The 16,416-nt window shown below is 45.6% G+C and overlaps 3 protein-coding genes across 6 annotated transcripts in view; all 3 read right to left on the reverse strand.

The window, feature by feature from the left end:
• The window catches only part of LOC311339004 (paxillin-like), a 23,404-nt gene extending 23,023 nt beyond the window's left edge, over positions 1-381 (reverse strand). Inside the window, exon 1 of the mRNA XM_084464360.1 lies at positions 202-381. Within this exon, the coding sequence (XP_084320486.1) occupies positions 202-214 (13 nt within the window). The 5' untranslated portion in view covers positions 215-381. The remainder of the gene's footprint in view (positions 1-201) is intronic.
• Positions 382-2,991: 2,610 nt separating this feature from the next.
• Positions 2,992-6,864, reverse strand: myl2a (myosin, light chain 2a, regulatory, cardiac, slow). The gene is made up of 7 exons (XM_084463666.1): positions 6,811-6,864; positions 5,770-5,862; positions 4,948-5,023; positions 4,467-4,571; positions 4,295-4,373; positions 3,850-3,898; positions 2,992-3,710 (listed from the first exon to the last, which is right to left on the reverse strand). The coding sequence occupies exons 1-7, from the start codon at positions 6,811-6,813 to the stop codon at positions 3,606-3,608; spliced, it is 510 nt and encodes a 169-aa protein (XP_084319792.1). The 5' UTR covers positions 6,814-6,864; the 3' UTR covers positions 2,992-3,605.
• A 4,080-nt stretch (positions 6,865-10,944) lies between these two features.
• Positions 10,945-16,416, reverse strand: part of cita (citron rho-interacting serine/threonine kinase a) — a 39,592-nt gene continuing 34,120 nt past the window's right edge. For 3 of the 4 annotated variants that reach the window (XM_084464348.1, XM_084464349.1, XM_084464347.1), the window contains 3 exons: positions 16,114-16,296; positions 14,847-15,240; positions 10,945-13,233 (listed from right to left, as the gene is read on the reverse strand). In XM_084464348.1, coding sequence (XP_084320474.1) covers positions 13,210-13,233; positions 14,847-15,240; positions 16,114-16,296 — 601 coding nt within the window. In that variant the 3' untranslated portion in view covers positions 10,945-13,209. Of the gene's footprint in view, positions 13,234-14,846; positions 15,241-15,339; positions 15,890-16,113; positions 16,297-16,416 lie in introns of those variants that run through there. The other variant, XM_084464350.1, reaches the window with a different exon arrangement.

Genomic DNA, 16,416 nt, shown 5'->3' on the forward strand with positions numbered 1-16,416 from the left:
TGTGTGTCGCCTAATGCCTCCTGCACAGTCCCACGTTGTGCTCAACCCACGGTCCCCTCGATCCGTTCGCTGAACGCAGCGCAACGCTGTCCGCTCTCAGAAGAAGCCAGAGAAAGAGTAACATGTCAACATAGCATGACCGTGTTGATGTTTGACCAGAACAGACCCATTGATAGTTGTAGCATTGTCAAGCGGGCTTACCTAAATCATCCATGGTACCCGGAAATCGTGCCAGAAGCCCCCGTCCAACAGAAACGGCGTGCGTGCTGATGTTACTCACAGCTGCAGGGCAACTCAGACACGTTTCTTTAGCTGCGGTGACCGAAATCCCAGCTTTCCCCCAAACTGACTGCTGTTAAGTTTTCAAGTTCCCAGCTCGATAAGCGTGAGACAGATCGGTCACAGACTCGAAGCTCGCCCCCATCTGGACCCTCCAACAAGTGAACACAACCAGTTGTCCGGTTCAGTATCTAGGGACTAGACGACATCTAGCGGCCGGACGACGTCAGGCGGGGTGGTGGACACGACAGAGTGGACTAGAATGGAATGGAATAGAATGCTTTGCCGTTATATGTTGGAACATACATATCATGTTAAGATGGACAACCTGGACACATTACACATAATGTTGTAAAACGGTTTCTCTCTCCCCCCCGTTCAGATATATCATATACTACCATGGTAATACAATGAACATCAATGGTTTAAGATTTTGTTCTTGTTGCCTCCTAACTTAATAATGTTATTTTCCTTTCTAGCCTGGACGATAAACTGTAGGATGTTGTATCAGAAAAATAAATAATAATAATGGACTAGGCTATAATAAGCTATATATACTTTTATAAAAAGCTCTACATCAACTAAATAAAACAATAATTAAAGTAAATGAAACAATTGAGTAGCCTATGTAGACCTAAAAGCTCAACAATCGCCCTCATCTTGACTGCAGTTGAGTGGGCTGCAGGCCAGGATCGGTGGCACGTTCCTCTCCATATGGCGGAGTTAGAGCAGGACAGCGCCTCGAGGGCGCCCTCTTCTGGCCAGAAGGAAGGTGCCGCACTCCTCCATCACTCCCTGATCCCACTACTGGACACAGGACGTCTGACTTGCCATCATACAGAAAAACTCTAAATTAAAATAAAGAAAAAGACATTCCGTTTTTATTGTATTCAAATGGACCAGGTTGGGCTCTTTGAGATTAAAAAATGTATTGTGTGGGCGAGACCTGGCCAAGACAGCAACACACAAATGACATGTTGTAGGAAGATAGAAAAATCTTTCAGATTTCGCATCAAATGAAACAATTGAAAGCAGGGAAGCTGTGTCCATGTGATTTACTTTCATCTAGAAAAGGCGACTTTCTATGCATTTGTGCTAAACGATGACATCAGCTCAGCGTCATACATTATCCTTACCAAGTGTGTTTTAATTGACACATAAGTTACATCATAAAAGATGACCCTCACAGTTGTGGCGAGCCTGAATCGATCTGTGGTGCGCGGCGGAGGCTGAGCATGACTGATGTTCCTAGTAGAGCCATTGATCCGCACCACCTCAGACAGCTGAGGTCACGGCCATAATAACTGCCCTGAATGCTATACGTCCCCAGAGCACCACGATCCAGCCCCTCGATGGCCTATTCCCAGAGAGAGCGAGAGAGAGAGAGAGCGAGAGTGAGTGAGAAAGAGAGAGAGCATGAGAGAGTGAAAGAGAGAGTGAGAGAGAGAGTGAAAGAGAGAGAGAGAGAGAGAGAGATTGAAAGAGAGAGAGAGAGTGAAAAATATAGAGAGAATGAGGGAGAGAGAGGGAGAGAGAGAAAGAATAGAGAGAGAGAGAAAGAAAGAGAGAGAGAATAGAGAGCGAGAGAATAGAGAGAGAGTGAGAGAGAGAGGGGAGAGAGAGAGAGAGAGAGAGAGAGAGAGAGAGAGCGAGCCCAAACGGGCCGCATGAGGTCAGCACAGACGTCTGCCTTGATCCCCCCCCACCCTCATCCCTCGCCTTTCCCTCCCGCCTTCCCGTTGTCTCCTCAGAGAGCGGCGCAGTCGGGCTCAGGGGTGGGGTCAGGTGAGGTGGGCGTGTATCTGTCTCACCTCCCTGAGATCCTGTACCATCATGGAGCCTGTGGTTGGGACAGCCACAGGATTAACACCCTACCACCACCACCCGCATCACCCCCAACCCAAGGTTCCAGAGGCTGGGTTAGTTTGGGTGGGGTGTGGGGGGGGGGATATCTTGGGCGCCACCCACGGTATAACATTACCCTATGTTAACAGATACTAAAATAACAGCAGGGCTTTGTCTGGATAAAGGCTGGCCCAGTAAGTAGCCAAGCTCAGTGACGCAGACGCAAAGAACCGTCTGCTAATGTGTCCTTGTTTCTTGTGTGTGTGTGTGTGTGTGAGGGTGACTATATACAAGCAAAGCACACACACACACACACACACACACACACACACACACACACACACACACACACACACACACACACACACACACATAACATACGCATGTCTGCGTGCACACGCCAGCACACACACACACACAGATACACAGATACACACGTCCTGAATTGTTCGTCACTTCAGTGAACCCCGGCGCCCTGTTGCCTTGAGGATCTGGTGATGTAGCTACCGTCCTCTGAATGAATAGGTAGAGGGTCTGGTTTGCAACCAGACAGAGAGAGACACAGAGCACTGCTATTGTGTATAGGGCCAGTTTCAATTGGGCTCTCTAGCTGGTGAACAAGTTTTTTAAAGATTTATTTTTTAGCTTCATTATAGAGAGAGACAGATAGGAAAGTGTGGAAGACATGCAGTAAATGACCCAGGCCAGATTCGAACATGGGTCTCTGCGATTAGGACTGTGCCTAATATATGGTATGCACCTTAGCCCAGTGCGCCACTGGGGGGCCCTGGTAAATGATTGTTAAAGCGTGAGATTTAAGAAACCAAAGACCAACCATATCTTTACATGTTTTTGTTTATTAGGGGAAACAAGCACAGACAAAAACATGGAATTATTCTAGGAAAAGGCAAATTCTTCATCACAGACAGACAGAGGATTTCATTTCTGAGCCCAGGGAGAAGGCAGACACACAAAGACACTCAAGATTGAGACGACAACATGCATTAGCAAAAAGCATGTATAATTATATTTCAATATTTCTTTGTGATAGATTCAACAGCCCAATCTTTTTGGACAGCACCAGTTATTATAGTCTGTACTCCTCTTTAGTTGGCAGAGTGGTGTGGATCTCTGGAGTGAGTGAGCGTGTACAGACATGAGCAACACATTGGACCGTTGACAGAACCAAGATTTGACGAGCAGATAATAATCACAGTCCATACCTCTATTAACAGTGAGGCGACTCTGAGCTGTTCTGCCATCCATGGGGCCAATTGGAATTATTCACCTGGCAGCCATCTTGGTTCTACCCAATAGCAGGGTGATGGACCTGAATGGGGTCCCATCACTGCTGGTGTGTGTAGAATCAAGATGGAACCAAGATGGCCGCCAAGGGAATAAGGCCCATGAGGTGGGTTGGACGGCGGTGACACTCTTCAACTAGACTACGTCAAGGTACTGGGAAAGGGGGGAAGTGGGGGCTAATCCTGGTCCTTCTCCTCCCCGTGGGTGATGACGTGAACCAGGTTTTTGTAGTCCAGGTTCCCGGCCACATCTGGGGGGAAGGCGGCGAACATCTGCTCCATCTGAATGAAAAGACCCAACCCCAGAACCATGAGTGATGCACCACAAGCAATGCAATGAGTTTAGTTCCTACTGACATTGCGTGATGTACGACAACTTGACGATGAGCACAGAGATTCGTGCACACAGATGACGCATTACCTCCTCGGGGGTGAACCTGTCCGCTTGCGTTGTCAGCATCTGTGTCACACTGGACAAGAAGCAGAGGAGAGTCATCAGAGGTCATCAGAGGACAAGAAGCAGAGGAGAGTCATCAGAGGACAAGAACGTCAACAATGTGGACGGCATGACTACAGGACGGCCTCCAAAGATAGAATAGACACTTTCTCAGTGATCTGTGATTTTGGACCTATAATAATAATAATAATAATAATAATAATAATAATAATAATAATACAAGAGCGGATTACATGTAGTTTAAAGGGGTAGGTCAGAACTTTGGACATCAACTTCATTTCCAACAACTAGAAGGACTGAATCAAACATGTGGAAAACTGTCCAATGATAAATAACACACTGGCTCACTTGGAAATGAGGTCCGATGTCCAAATTTCCGAACTACCCCTTTAACGACGGTGCTACTCACTTGTCCTTCCTCAGCACTCCTGTCGCCTCGGGGTCGAAGACTTTGAACGCGTTAAGAATGGTCTCCTCTGGGTCCGCACCTAGAAGAGAAGCCCGACGAGTATGAATGAAGTGAAGGGACATTTTCCACCACCTCCTTCTTGCCTCGTCCATTGTCCACCGTACCGCTTTACCTTTGAGCTTCTCCCCGAACATGGTGAGGAACACAGTGAAATTGATTGGACCGGGAGCCTCTTTCAGCATCTCATCGATCTCCTCCTGCTTCACATTGAGGCGACCTGCGGACACAAGGGGGGTGATTGAGTAGCTCTGGGAAGGGTCTGCTGTTTTACACATCTAGCTTTATTGCAATGTGGATAGAGATATTTGACTATGTAGACCTGGTTGACAGGACATAGTGTAGCTCAGAGTGAGAGAGAGAGAGAGAGAGAGAGAGAGAGAGAGAGAGAGGTGAGGGTGAACTTGGAGATAATGTTGCTTTTGAACCAAGCCAGAGTGTCCGCTACTGTAGTCGATACCCACAGCGAAACATAAGAGCTAAAGGTAGTTTGCGAATTAACCAGCAGGCAACACGGGTAGACGGTCTATTGTAAATACACTTTGGGTGGACCTTCGACATTAACGTTATGATATCATGCTGTAACGGTGTCTCACCCAGAGCCGCAAAGGTGTCCCTCAGGTCGTTCTTGTCTATGAATCCATCTCGGTTCTGGTCCATTATAGTGAACGCCTGAGAACAGGGACACAATATTAAGCCTTACATCTTCCAATTTTTGTTATTTTCTTGGACAAAAGCCATGCTCGATGTCTCTATCTATAGCTTAGAGGGAAAACATCTGAACGCTCAAACATAAGTAAAAAAAAAGGAGGAAAAACACATCGGATGAAACAATAGGCCTCTTCTCGGTTCCTCAATACTCCAGAGCATCCCTCTATTAAGTCGGGGATGGTGGAGTATTAATAACTTGTGTGATTCCTGGGGCTTTTGGCTGGTATTCAGGGCATGCCCAGCGGCCCTTGTGTGCAGCCTAATCACTGATGACACATATGAATGGCTGGCCCCCATTGGCCCTAATACCACTCATACCACACGCCTCTGTTCCTTCATACCAGGGACTGGGAGCAGACAGGTGGGCATTCCCGCACCATGAACTAAGGGCCATGGAAACGGAGCAAGGGGAGCAGGTTGGATGTGGAGAAAACAATTTCAAGAGTCCTTGATTTCCAACGGTCTCTTCTAAAATACTTTAGTGTCTTAATCCTCAGCTGTGGCCATTGTTCTGTAGTGTCGGTGTTGTGTATCAACCCCTGCTCTGTTCCACTCCTGCGGCTTAAAGTTCACTGCATTGTGACAAACAATGGAGGGGGGGGAAATCAAAAGGCAATGACATTTTTATGGCTAGATATCAGAGATATAAATATAGTCATAGATAGCCAAGTCTGCAAGGTATGAGGACAATGCTGATCCTGTCTCACCTCCTTGAACTCCTGGATCTGGGCCTGCTCAAACATGGAGAACACATTGGAGTTTGCTCCATCGGCTGACCTCTTCTTGGCTTTCTTAGGGGCCTGAGGAAACATGGAGATGGAGAAGCAACAGCGAGGTGGAGGAGGAATATGGAGGTGGAGGAGTACGGAGGTAGATGAGCAACATGGAGGAAAAGGAGGAGTAGGGAGGTGGAGGAGGAACAGGGAGGTTGAGTATGAGAATGGAGGTTGAGGATGAGCATGGAGGTGGAGGATGAGGATGGAGGTGGAGGAGGAATATGGTGGAGGACAAGTATGGAGGTAGAGGTAATGTTAGATGAGGGCCAAAAGATACATGGAAACAAGCACAATATCATGGGAAACATCTACCAATATTCTATAACCCTATATCTCTCTATGAAGTTTCCATGTATGATAATTTTGGAAGAGTTTGGGAAGTAAACAAATGTACACGTGTGTCTAGGTGGCTCACAAGTACTGCACATGTATCATAACATTAATCGATGACATTGCAGAAAACTTTCTTCTTGTATAGTATCTAATTTAGCAAGCAATTTAGTCAAACAAGCAAACAATAACAGCACTTGCATTTTTGCCATTAATAACTATTCATTGAATGAGCTATGAAAACGGTATTCTTTCGTAAGAATAGTGTTAGTTTTTTAAAGCTTAATCAATGAATATGCATAACTTATTTAGTAATAATGACTCTGGACTCTTTCTTTAATAAGAAATCTATCAGTGTTGAGTAATATTAATCAACTTTCCGCCAGAAATGATTATAACCATGCTATAAGACAAACAACATTTTGCGCAATTGTTACTTACTTATTAATCATTTTCAATAAAAAAAACGTTCTGAGTACATAAAATAGGACATTTATTACATTAAGCATTTAACATGAACTAACACAACTTTACTTGCATTGCTATTCAATGGGAGATCCAAGAGGAATACATGAATCACATCAAGTGGACTAGATCTCCTGCTATGTTTCCGGTGGTGGATGATAAGAGACAGAGACTCACCATGGCTGAGACAGGCAGGAGGTCAGGCAGACAATAGGGCCGGTGAACAATGGCCACTATTTGGGTGGCCTTTTGTAGCCCCCAATCCAGAGCCACGGGGCGATATTTATAAACCATGTCCTCTTTAGGAAGTGGCAGGTAAATTATGCTCTCTCTCTCTCACACACACACACACACACACACACACACACACTACAGCACATACAGTATAATATTCTCCCTCAAAGCACATACTGACTGGCAGACAAAAAGACCCCCCTTCCTTTCATTTCTCTCTCTCTCTTTGTCTATCTCGGTGTCTCTCTCTCTGATGACGTGTACCTACAGGTTAGGATTGTTAACCTTGGCTTACAGTTTGGAACAATAGAGAAGGGGCTCTGAAGGCAAAGGGTCTTCCAGCTCCAAAAGACCACCCTTACTACATACAGTATGGCAGTCCATTGGGAGGAGCAGTTGGAGCAGAATGAACAACTTTGTGGGTTAAATCAAGTTTTATTGACCTCGATTCAACCAGAAATCCTCTTGGAGAAAATATATATTTATTAAAAAAAAAAATAATATAGCAGCACATTGTATTTGCAGATCCACAGCAATGTGCTGATACAAGCACATAAAACAAGGTTGAGGATTTTGAGGAAGAATAACGGAGAGTTGTTTAAAGATAAACACATCTCAGACCATGTCAAAGCGGTGACTTCTCCATTCATCCAAGCGTTGATGGAAGAGGCAATCACAGCCAGCGCAGCACTTATCTGCTCATTATTTGTAATTTATGGTCCTGTCAGAGGTGTGTGTGTGCACGGCGTGACTGGCATACACATGCCTACCTTTCACTAGTATGTTATGGGCACCTCACCAAACATACACTTACATATCACCACCTCCTACTCGGTTTAGCCATGAACTACTAACTGTTCAAACTATTCGGGTCAATAATTATGTCAATAATCCTAATTGTACGTCAAATAAAGAAAATATAATCCCACTATTGATGGTGTTGGAAAATTTTAACGGGACACAACTGTTTCATCACGGTGGGACATGGGGCCAACGTGTGTCTGTGTGTGTGAGGATGGGATTTGCAGTTGTCCTATAATAATAGAGCCTAATGGTATATGTTCACTACCTCCCCGCCCCTGCCAAACCTGGATTCCACACTTGACCTGCTTTGACTTGTCACAGAGGGTCAGACTGAGTGAAAGGCTCACGTTGTACACAGGAGTGATTAGGGTGTTGAGGAAACAACACCCCTGAACAAGAGCAGCCGACAGAGCCTTCAGGGAGGGGATCAGGCCCCTGAACGCGTGACATTCCCAAGTTTGACAGGGCAGACACTGTGAACAGCATCTTACAATGTGCCAACTGACTCCACAAGTTCACAAGTTCTCTGGAGGCGGGGAAAAGCAATGGTTGAAGCAGTAATGTAAACTGTGTGTGTGTGTGCGTGTCATACCTGCAAACTCATAAGGGTTGAAAAAGGTGACAAACTAAACCGTTGTAGGGGGGTCTGGGGGCATCCCCCAAAGCCAAATTTTGCTATTTTAACATGTAAATTAAGCATTCTGGTGTACTCCCAGAAGAAAATAAAGGGAAAAGACAACATTTTCTTATAGTAAAAATGGCACATTTATTAACCCATAAACTGGTCAGTTACGACTGAGCAGTCCACTCCAGGACTGGAACGATGGGGAAAAAAACTTGCGCTGTGGTATATCTTGATAGCGATTGGTGGTCGTGGAACATGGAACGTGGAACGTGGAGTCATTTGGCCAAAGATTTTTTTATTGTGAAGATAGAAAACTTGTTTCTCGCTCATTACAGTCGGTTATTATCAGGGGTGCACATAACTTTTTTAGTGAGTTACTCATTTGAATACCAGGAGATGGTGTTCGGTACGCACTCCACACGTTAGCGTCGTTTTGATAATAATAAAGGCGATTAATTAATTAATTAATGATAAGGGAGGGGAGAGTGTTTGGTTGCGGTCGGGCAGGATTGTTGACGGGGGGGGTCCAGTCCGTCACTGCCACGGAGCTATAGGATGTCTCACAGTGACAGATATTGCGATCAGCTGATTTTGCACCGTTCTCCAGTGTGCGCGCGGTGCACACAGCGGCGCACACAGCTCTCCGGCTCCGCCTTTTTCTTTGCAGGTGGGGAGACGCAGAACGTGTAGTTTAAAAATTTTTTTTTTATCAAAAAAAATAATAAATAATGATAAAAAAAAATTTGACCTGCGCGCATCTTTTTTTTGGACCTGCGCGCATCTTTTTTCTTGGACCTGCGCGCATCTTTTTTTTGGACCTGCGCGCACGTCCAAAAAGAAAGATGCGCGCGCAGGTCCAAAAAAAGATGTGTGCGCAGGTCAAATTTTTTTTAATATAATTTATTTTTAAATATATATATTTTTATATAATTTTTTTTTATATATATTTTTTTAACTCCCCGGAGTTTATTTTTTATTTATTATTATTATTACTTTTTTTCGCGTCCTCCTTGGTCTGTTGTTGTTCTGGGATGCACTAGCTTTATTTGCACTCAGTGGCCCATCCTTGTCGAAGGCCTTCTGTACCTGTGAGGTAGAATGGAGGGGGTCCGATTTTTCTGTCTCTCATTTACTCCCGTCTCTCACTCAAACATACGCGCACACACAGCTCCAAGTTGTCTCTATACTATATTTCTGCTCCTTTCTCCCGTCATAAGAACATTACTGTATGTAACCGTGGCTATATGTTGCGTGGCTTTCCCACTAAGATAGCTTTCTTTATAAAACATTAGTATTCATTTTTAGTGTTTCTCATGTCACAGAAACCACAGTGAATCCTGTGTTTCTGTGCCCCGCTGTGGTGTCGACAGCACATAGCTCCGGTACCGTTACAGGACAGCGGTGGTTTCTTTCAGCTTGTAGGCCTATTGTATTCCAATTTTAACGAAAAACACACATAACACTAGCTTGAAAGAAAAAAATGTTTAAGGATGCTTATCTTTGCGTGAATTTTGGGATGACTCGTCTACCAATGACTTCAAGTTGGTTGTGTTTTAACCGGTGATTGTTGCGCCAAACTGTTTACAAAGGGACACTTGCTTGCGAAGCAGCAAGCGCCTGCTAGTTGACCTGCCGGGCGGGACGATCAGTAGCCTACTTCCCCACATAAAGACATTTTCGTCTCGTTTTTATTCGTTAACGAAAGTGTCAAAAGATTTCGTCGTAGTTTTTTTTAAATTTTAATTTAGTTATCGTCTCGTTTTCGTCAGACTGTAGACCCCCCCCCCCCCCCCACCCCCAATGTTTTCTCAATGGATCTCCACGAATCACACAAGTGGCCAATTTTGTAAAAATTCGGCGATCGCCGAAAGGTGACTAGTTTGCATGCCTGGTGTGTGTGTGGGAGGGGTGGGAAGGCGCTGTGATGTGATCTAAATACAGGCAATGAAATCCTCTCTCAGAGCCACCGTGGGCCTGACCGGCTTCTGCAGCAGATGTCCCCACATTCTAGTGTGTATGATGAGCACTGTATTAGCAGTCAGCGTTTCTACTGTGTAGCCTGTTCTTATTATACACAGCCATGTTGTGAGGTCACCTGACTAACACACACACACACACACACACACACACACACACACACACACACACACACACACACACACACACACACACACACACACACACACACACACACACACACACACACACACACACACACACACAGTCTTTCTGGACCAATCAGTGATCAGCGTTGGATCTAGAATGGGGGACCATTGTCACAGTGGAGCTGTGTCTATGTGACCATCAGCCACTCGGATCAGATGCCTATAAATAGCGCAACAAAATAAACCAGCAACCGAAAGAAACAACACACCGCTTTAACAGCTGTCCTTTGTGCCGCCCAAGATGTGCAGGCCTACGGTAAGCTAGTAGAGAAAGCCATGCAATAAAAAATAAAAATAAAATACGAAACAGATTCTCGACCTAAGCTCTATCTGCTTATAGAGATTCTGCAATATGGATTGGAAAAATAAACAGGTTTAGCCCATCAATCAAACCCAGACAAATCCTGCACTCATATTCACTCCACCCCCACAAGTGTCCACAAGAAGCACAAGAGAACATACAATTGGGTATAATATTTTATATTCTGTGACAAAAACTCTACAATGGACGCTAATAAAACGTCCGTCAGCAAACATCAACATCATATCGAGCTTTTTGTCATGGAGCGAAAGAAAAGATAAAGAAAAATCAAACAAAAGGGATGCTAAGTCTTGTGGGCGTCTCTGAGCCTCCTTGCAGCGAGACGACAGAGATACATTAGAATACTTAATAATAATACGGATGTAAATCTCCCCCCTCAGCGACACCTTAGGGAACGGTTAGCCCCCCCTTCTGATAAACAGAGCCGTCGTCCTAACAGAATACCATTACAACAGTTGTGCAGTCTGTAGTGATGGGGTCGCCTTTGATCGGACACATTGTGACCACCGGCCATCAGTCTTCCAGGCTTTGGTACATTCAAAATGTTCCTTCTAGAAATTAAATGAAAGTCGTGTGGTTCGGCGTAGAAACACAGGGCATGGTTAAAGCAAGGGCACCTCACGGGTTCATATTCAACAGGAAAAAATACAGATCAAATATATCATTTGATGATAATGTATAAGTGATAGGGTGGATCATTGTCATGGACACTACAGTATATATATACTAGGAATGATTGATTGATTGATTGATTGATTGACAAGGGTCAAAGATATTTTTTTAGCCTGAAGGGAATTGGTCTTGGTTTAACAATTCATTGACTCAAATTAATTGTGCCTTCATTAAAATAAAAAAATATTACTTTAGCATGTGGCCAAGGTGCACAGGGTAAACTGGAACCGAATAGAAGAGAATCGGGGCATTCGATGCATGTCTTAAAGTCCCTTTCCTTGATTAGCGTGCTTCGTAGTGATCAAAGAGAGTGTCACCACAACCCAGACGAGGCAGAAGCAGCTCTCTCCTACACCTCAGATATACATACCCATGCCGTTTATCATTCAGTAAAAACAAATACTATGTTCATCTTCGACTTTTAACAACAATTTGGGCTATATACAATATCGAGGAGAATGGTACAGAAAGAAATGCTACTATGTTGTAAGCTTCACTCATGATTTTTTTGTTTAACCCGTTCCCTCCCTCATAGCTAGCATATATATTTGCCATTGACAGATGGAAGTGCATATTCAAGATAAAATCACTAACTTGATCAAAGACGTCGGAACATATATATTTAAAATAATATTCATTTTGACATTCAAGAGGACACATAACAATCACTTTTTGTTTTCTTTAACAAAAATAGACACGGCCTCTCCGGCCTTGAAATTCCTTCTCAGTACGTATAAAATTAAGTCTGCCTATGTACAAACAAGGTAGAGCGCTCTGACGACTAAGAAAGGTCCTGTTCGACGGTGGCGGAGGGACGGAACGGAACGGAACGGGACGGGACGGGACGGGACTGGACGGGGGGTGGTGCAGCCTTTTGACAGGGCAGACATCATCCAGGGATGGTAGGGTAGGGTAGGGTAGGGTGGGGTGGGGTAGGGTAGGGTAGGGTGGGGTGGGGTAGGGTAGGGTGGGGTATGGTTAGGGTAAGGGTTAGGGTTGGGGTTGCATGAGCAAGGCAGGGATTCTGCGACGCTTTTGCTCCAGCCAAGCCTTTCAAAGTTCTCAAACCAAACAACGTCTTCAGGGGGAGACGGGGTGTGGATGGATTGGTTGCGATGCGTGTGTGCGACCCGTGTCAGGGCCTGGCTGGAGCAAGAGCCTCACAGAGCTGCCGACACGACGGTCATCTGATCTGTGTGTGGACGGAGAGAAGGATAGAAAACGCTCAAATCATACGAATCGCTTCTTTAGGTCCACCTCTCGCATTTTAAAAGTGCCTAATGGTCTGATGAACCCCTAGCATTTTGGCATTGTTTTTTTCTTGGATGTATTATTAAAATAGGGTTGCTACAGCTGTGCTTATTGGGAGTCATTCCTGACGTCTGCAGGGGGGACCGAGGGGCAGGAGACCCGTTACGCACCCCCCCAACCACCACCCAGCAGGTGAAGCTAGTGACATTATACCACCTGATTCCAATGACATCTGTGTTCTACCGCAGTCGTCTCGCTCTCTCGACGAGCAGCTTGTCCTGTGGGTGTCTCTCGCTCACACGCTCCCTCTCCCTCTCAGATAAAACATTGTGTGGCAGTGTTTCATCATGCCGTCTGTGCTGTTGCCGGGGGTAACTGCGCTCCCGCCCTCGGCCTCCCCTCCCCCCCCACTTGCAGAGATCAAGAGCTGGGTGTAGGGCGGATGCGCTGAGGACGGTGGTGGTGGTGGTGGTGGAGGTGGTGGTGTTGGTGGCTGCAGACGCTCAGACGGACGACTGGTCCCACACCTGAGACACGCGTGGACACGAGCACAGACGGTACAACGTGAGATGGAGAAGATTTGGTTTGATCTCAATATTTTCGCCACACGACTGCTTATATTTTGTAAAGATGTGTGTACATCAAGACACCACATGAGTGGTTAATGGTAGTTTGGCTGTGGCTACGATTCTTTAGGTAGTGGTTCCCAACCTTTGACCTTAGGTGTACCAAGAAATTGCCATCAGGATCCATGCAGAGGTCATGGATCCTGATTTCTCATGGCAATCGATAATAGATGGTTAAATACACATGCAGTGGCTGAGCAATAGTGCCAGGGCACCCTCCATACAAAACGCTGCTTATGTGTGCTTACTTAGCAAACACAAATGAACAGAAAAAATCAATGGAAAACATTGTCATGGAAAACATGATGGAATGTACAAAGCTAAACTATTTTAAAAATAATAACAAGCCAGGAAACTATAATTATGGGACAATATTTATAATATATTTACTTTCAATTATCTATATTATTTTGTCTCTTTATGCAAATGTGCCTATTTCTAGAATAAAATCTCTCGTACCACAGGTTGAAAACAACTGCTTTAGGCAATCTGTTAGCATATACAGGACCTTTATGATAGCATTAACCTTTACATTTTCAAATGGGTCATCAAATATCTATAGCATACAAGTCAGCGATCTCTCCTGCGACCCCATATCCCCATATAAAAACACTGATCAAGTGTTTGTGCATTGAACAGCAGATTGATTATCTTCATGATCATCTTTATCTACTGTATATGAACATCTTAAAATCATAATCATCATGTTTGCACTTATAAACAACATCATGATAGTTACGATCATCACTGTGTATCAGCATCATAATCATCAATAATATAAATGAATTTCTAAATCCCATCATGATAATCAGCATGTACCAACATGATAACCCCATCATGATAATCATGATCAACAGTATGTATCAACATCCAAACCCCATCATGATATGTATCAAACATAACCCCATCATGATAATCATGTTCATCAGCATGTATCAACATCCAGACCCATCATGATAATCCTGCTCATCAGTATGTATCAACATCATAACCCCATCATGATAATCATGTTCATCAGCATGTATCAACATCATAACCCCATCATGATAATCCTGATCATCAGCATGTATCAGCATCCAAACCCATCATGATAATCATGTTCATCAGCATGTATCAAACATCATAACCCAATCAGGATCATCAGTATGCATCACCATCCAGACCCCATCATGATAATCATGATCATCAGCATATATCAACATCCAAACCCATCATGATAATCAGTATGTATCAACATCCAAACCCATCATGATAATCATGATCATCAGTATGTATCAACATCCAGACCCATCATGATCATCAGCATGTATCAACATCCAGACCCATCACGATAATCATGATAATCAGCATGTATCAACACCCAGACCCATCACGATAATCATGATCATCAGTATGTATCACCACCCAGACCCATCATGATAATCATGATCATCAGCATGTATCAACAGCCAGACCCATCACGATAATCCTGCTCATCAGAATGTATCATCACCCGGCCCCCACCCCGGTGGTACCTTGTTGACGGGGTTGATGGGCGTGCGTCCGGAGCCCGTGTGGAGCCGCTGCCGCTCCTCGTAGCGGCCCGGGGACCTCTCCCTGCGGACGTCCATCATGCGGCCGGGCGAGCGCTCCATGCGGGGGTCCTGGGCCATGGCGCGGCCCGGGGAGCGGTCCAAGCGGGGGTCCTGGGCCATGGCGCGGCCGGGGGAGCCCACGATGCGGCCCTCCAGCATCCTGCCGGGGGACTTCTCCCTCTCCAGGGGCCGGTTGGGGGACTTGTCCCGGCGGAACTCGGTGCGGGCCTCGCGGTAGCGGTGGGGCGTGCCGGGGTCCCCGTGCACCACGGGGCTGGCCGCCAGCCGCTTGGAGATGTGCTCGTTGTAGGTGGGGGGTCCGCGCTTGTTGGGACTGCGGAGGGGGGGGGGGGTAGGAGACCGTGACACAGAGACGGGTGGGAGGCATTCATTGGTCAAGGGGTGGATGAAGGGTGAGGGGGGGGGGGGGTGGTCATGGCATGGAGCGAGGGGCTGTGGTGGTCTGGAGGTCTGTGAGGCGGTGTGATGAGGGGAGCGGGGATGGTTTGCGGACACTTGAGCGGGTCAGAGGTCGCACAGGTTGCTATCACAGTTAAGTCCTTGATGAGTGGAAAGGGACACTGTGTGGCATTCAACGACTTTGTTCCAAAAATAAAATTCTGAACTTTTTTCCTGTTCCATTTGTTGATAAAAAGCAACCACAACAGAGGTTTACAAAACAAGAATATTCTTTATTTAACAAACGTATTATTAGTGATTCTACATATAAGACATGATTAAGAATAATAGCTCCACTTTAACTTAAAAATCATATTTCCTCAGTCTTTGTTACAGATAAAAAATAAACTCCTCCTCCTGTGAAGTGGAACAAAATGTAAGCGTTACTTTCACCATCGCAGAACGCTTCAAGCGGCCTCAATCGCACGCCCGCCACCTGTGACAACAACCTGCACCGCCTCAGACAAACCCTCATCCGTCTCACCACACCTGTGAGGAGTTAGCAAGGGGGCTAGTGACGTGGTCTGGCAATAAGAGTCCACCACAAGCCCAAAGAAACAAAAAAACAAAACAAAGAAAAAAAAAGTCAGCTGCATTAAATTATTTCTGCGGCCGCACATCAGAACCTTTACAATTCAAACCAAAAAAATGAAAATGCTATGGATGGAGATGTTCGTCTACAACAACATGGAAGTACCGTGAGGAGTCTAAGGGGTTGAAAGGAGAGTGAGCTGTAGCCGTTGTCTACCTGCGACCGGAGCCGTTGCGCTGCAGGTCCCCGCCGGCCTCCTGAGCCTGGGTCAGGTTGCCCTTGCAGCAGATGACCCTCAGTTTGTTCTGGTAGGAGGAGGCCAGGTAGATGGCCCCCGACGAGATGGCCGGGCCCAGGTAGCGCGGGTTGGGGATGTCCAGGTGGGCGTACGAGTGGGGTCTGGAGGGAGGTAGGGGGAGAGAGAGAGCGAGAATCAGATGACCTGACCTGAAACCGAAGGCAGCAGTTGGAGCGCTGCTGTCTATACACGCATCGGCCTTCGTCATCCCGCGACCTATG

Source organism: Micromesistius poutassou (assembly GCF_964030765.1).
Source record: "Micromesistius poutassou genome assembly, chromosome: 2".
NCBI classification, from domain to species: Eukaryota; Metazoa; Chordata; class Actinopteri; order Gadiformes; family Gadidae; genus Micromesistius; species Micromesistius poutassou.

What these genes read in the sequence shown, in the direction of transcription:
- myl2a (XM_084463666.1), bottom strand. An exon ending in AGATCCAGGAGTTCAAGGAG is followed by an intron (nt 5,024 to 5,769) that starts GTGAGACAGGAT and finishes CCCTGTTCTCAG; the next exon opens with GCGTTCACTATAATGGACCA. An exon ending in ACAGGTTCACCCCCGAGGAG is followed by an intron (nt 3,711 to 3,849) that starts GTAATGCGTCAT and finishes CTTTTCATTCAG; the next exon opens with ATGGAGCAGATGTTCGCCGC.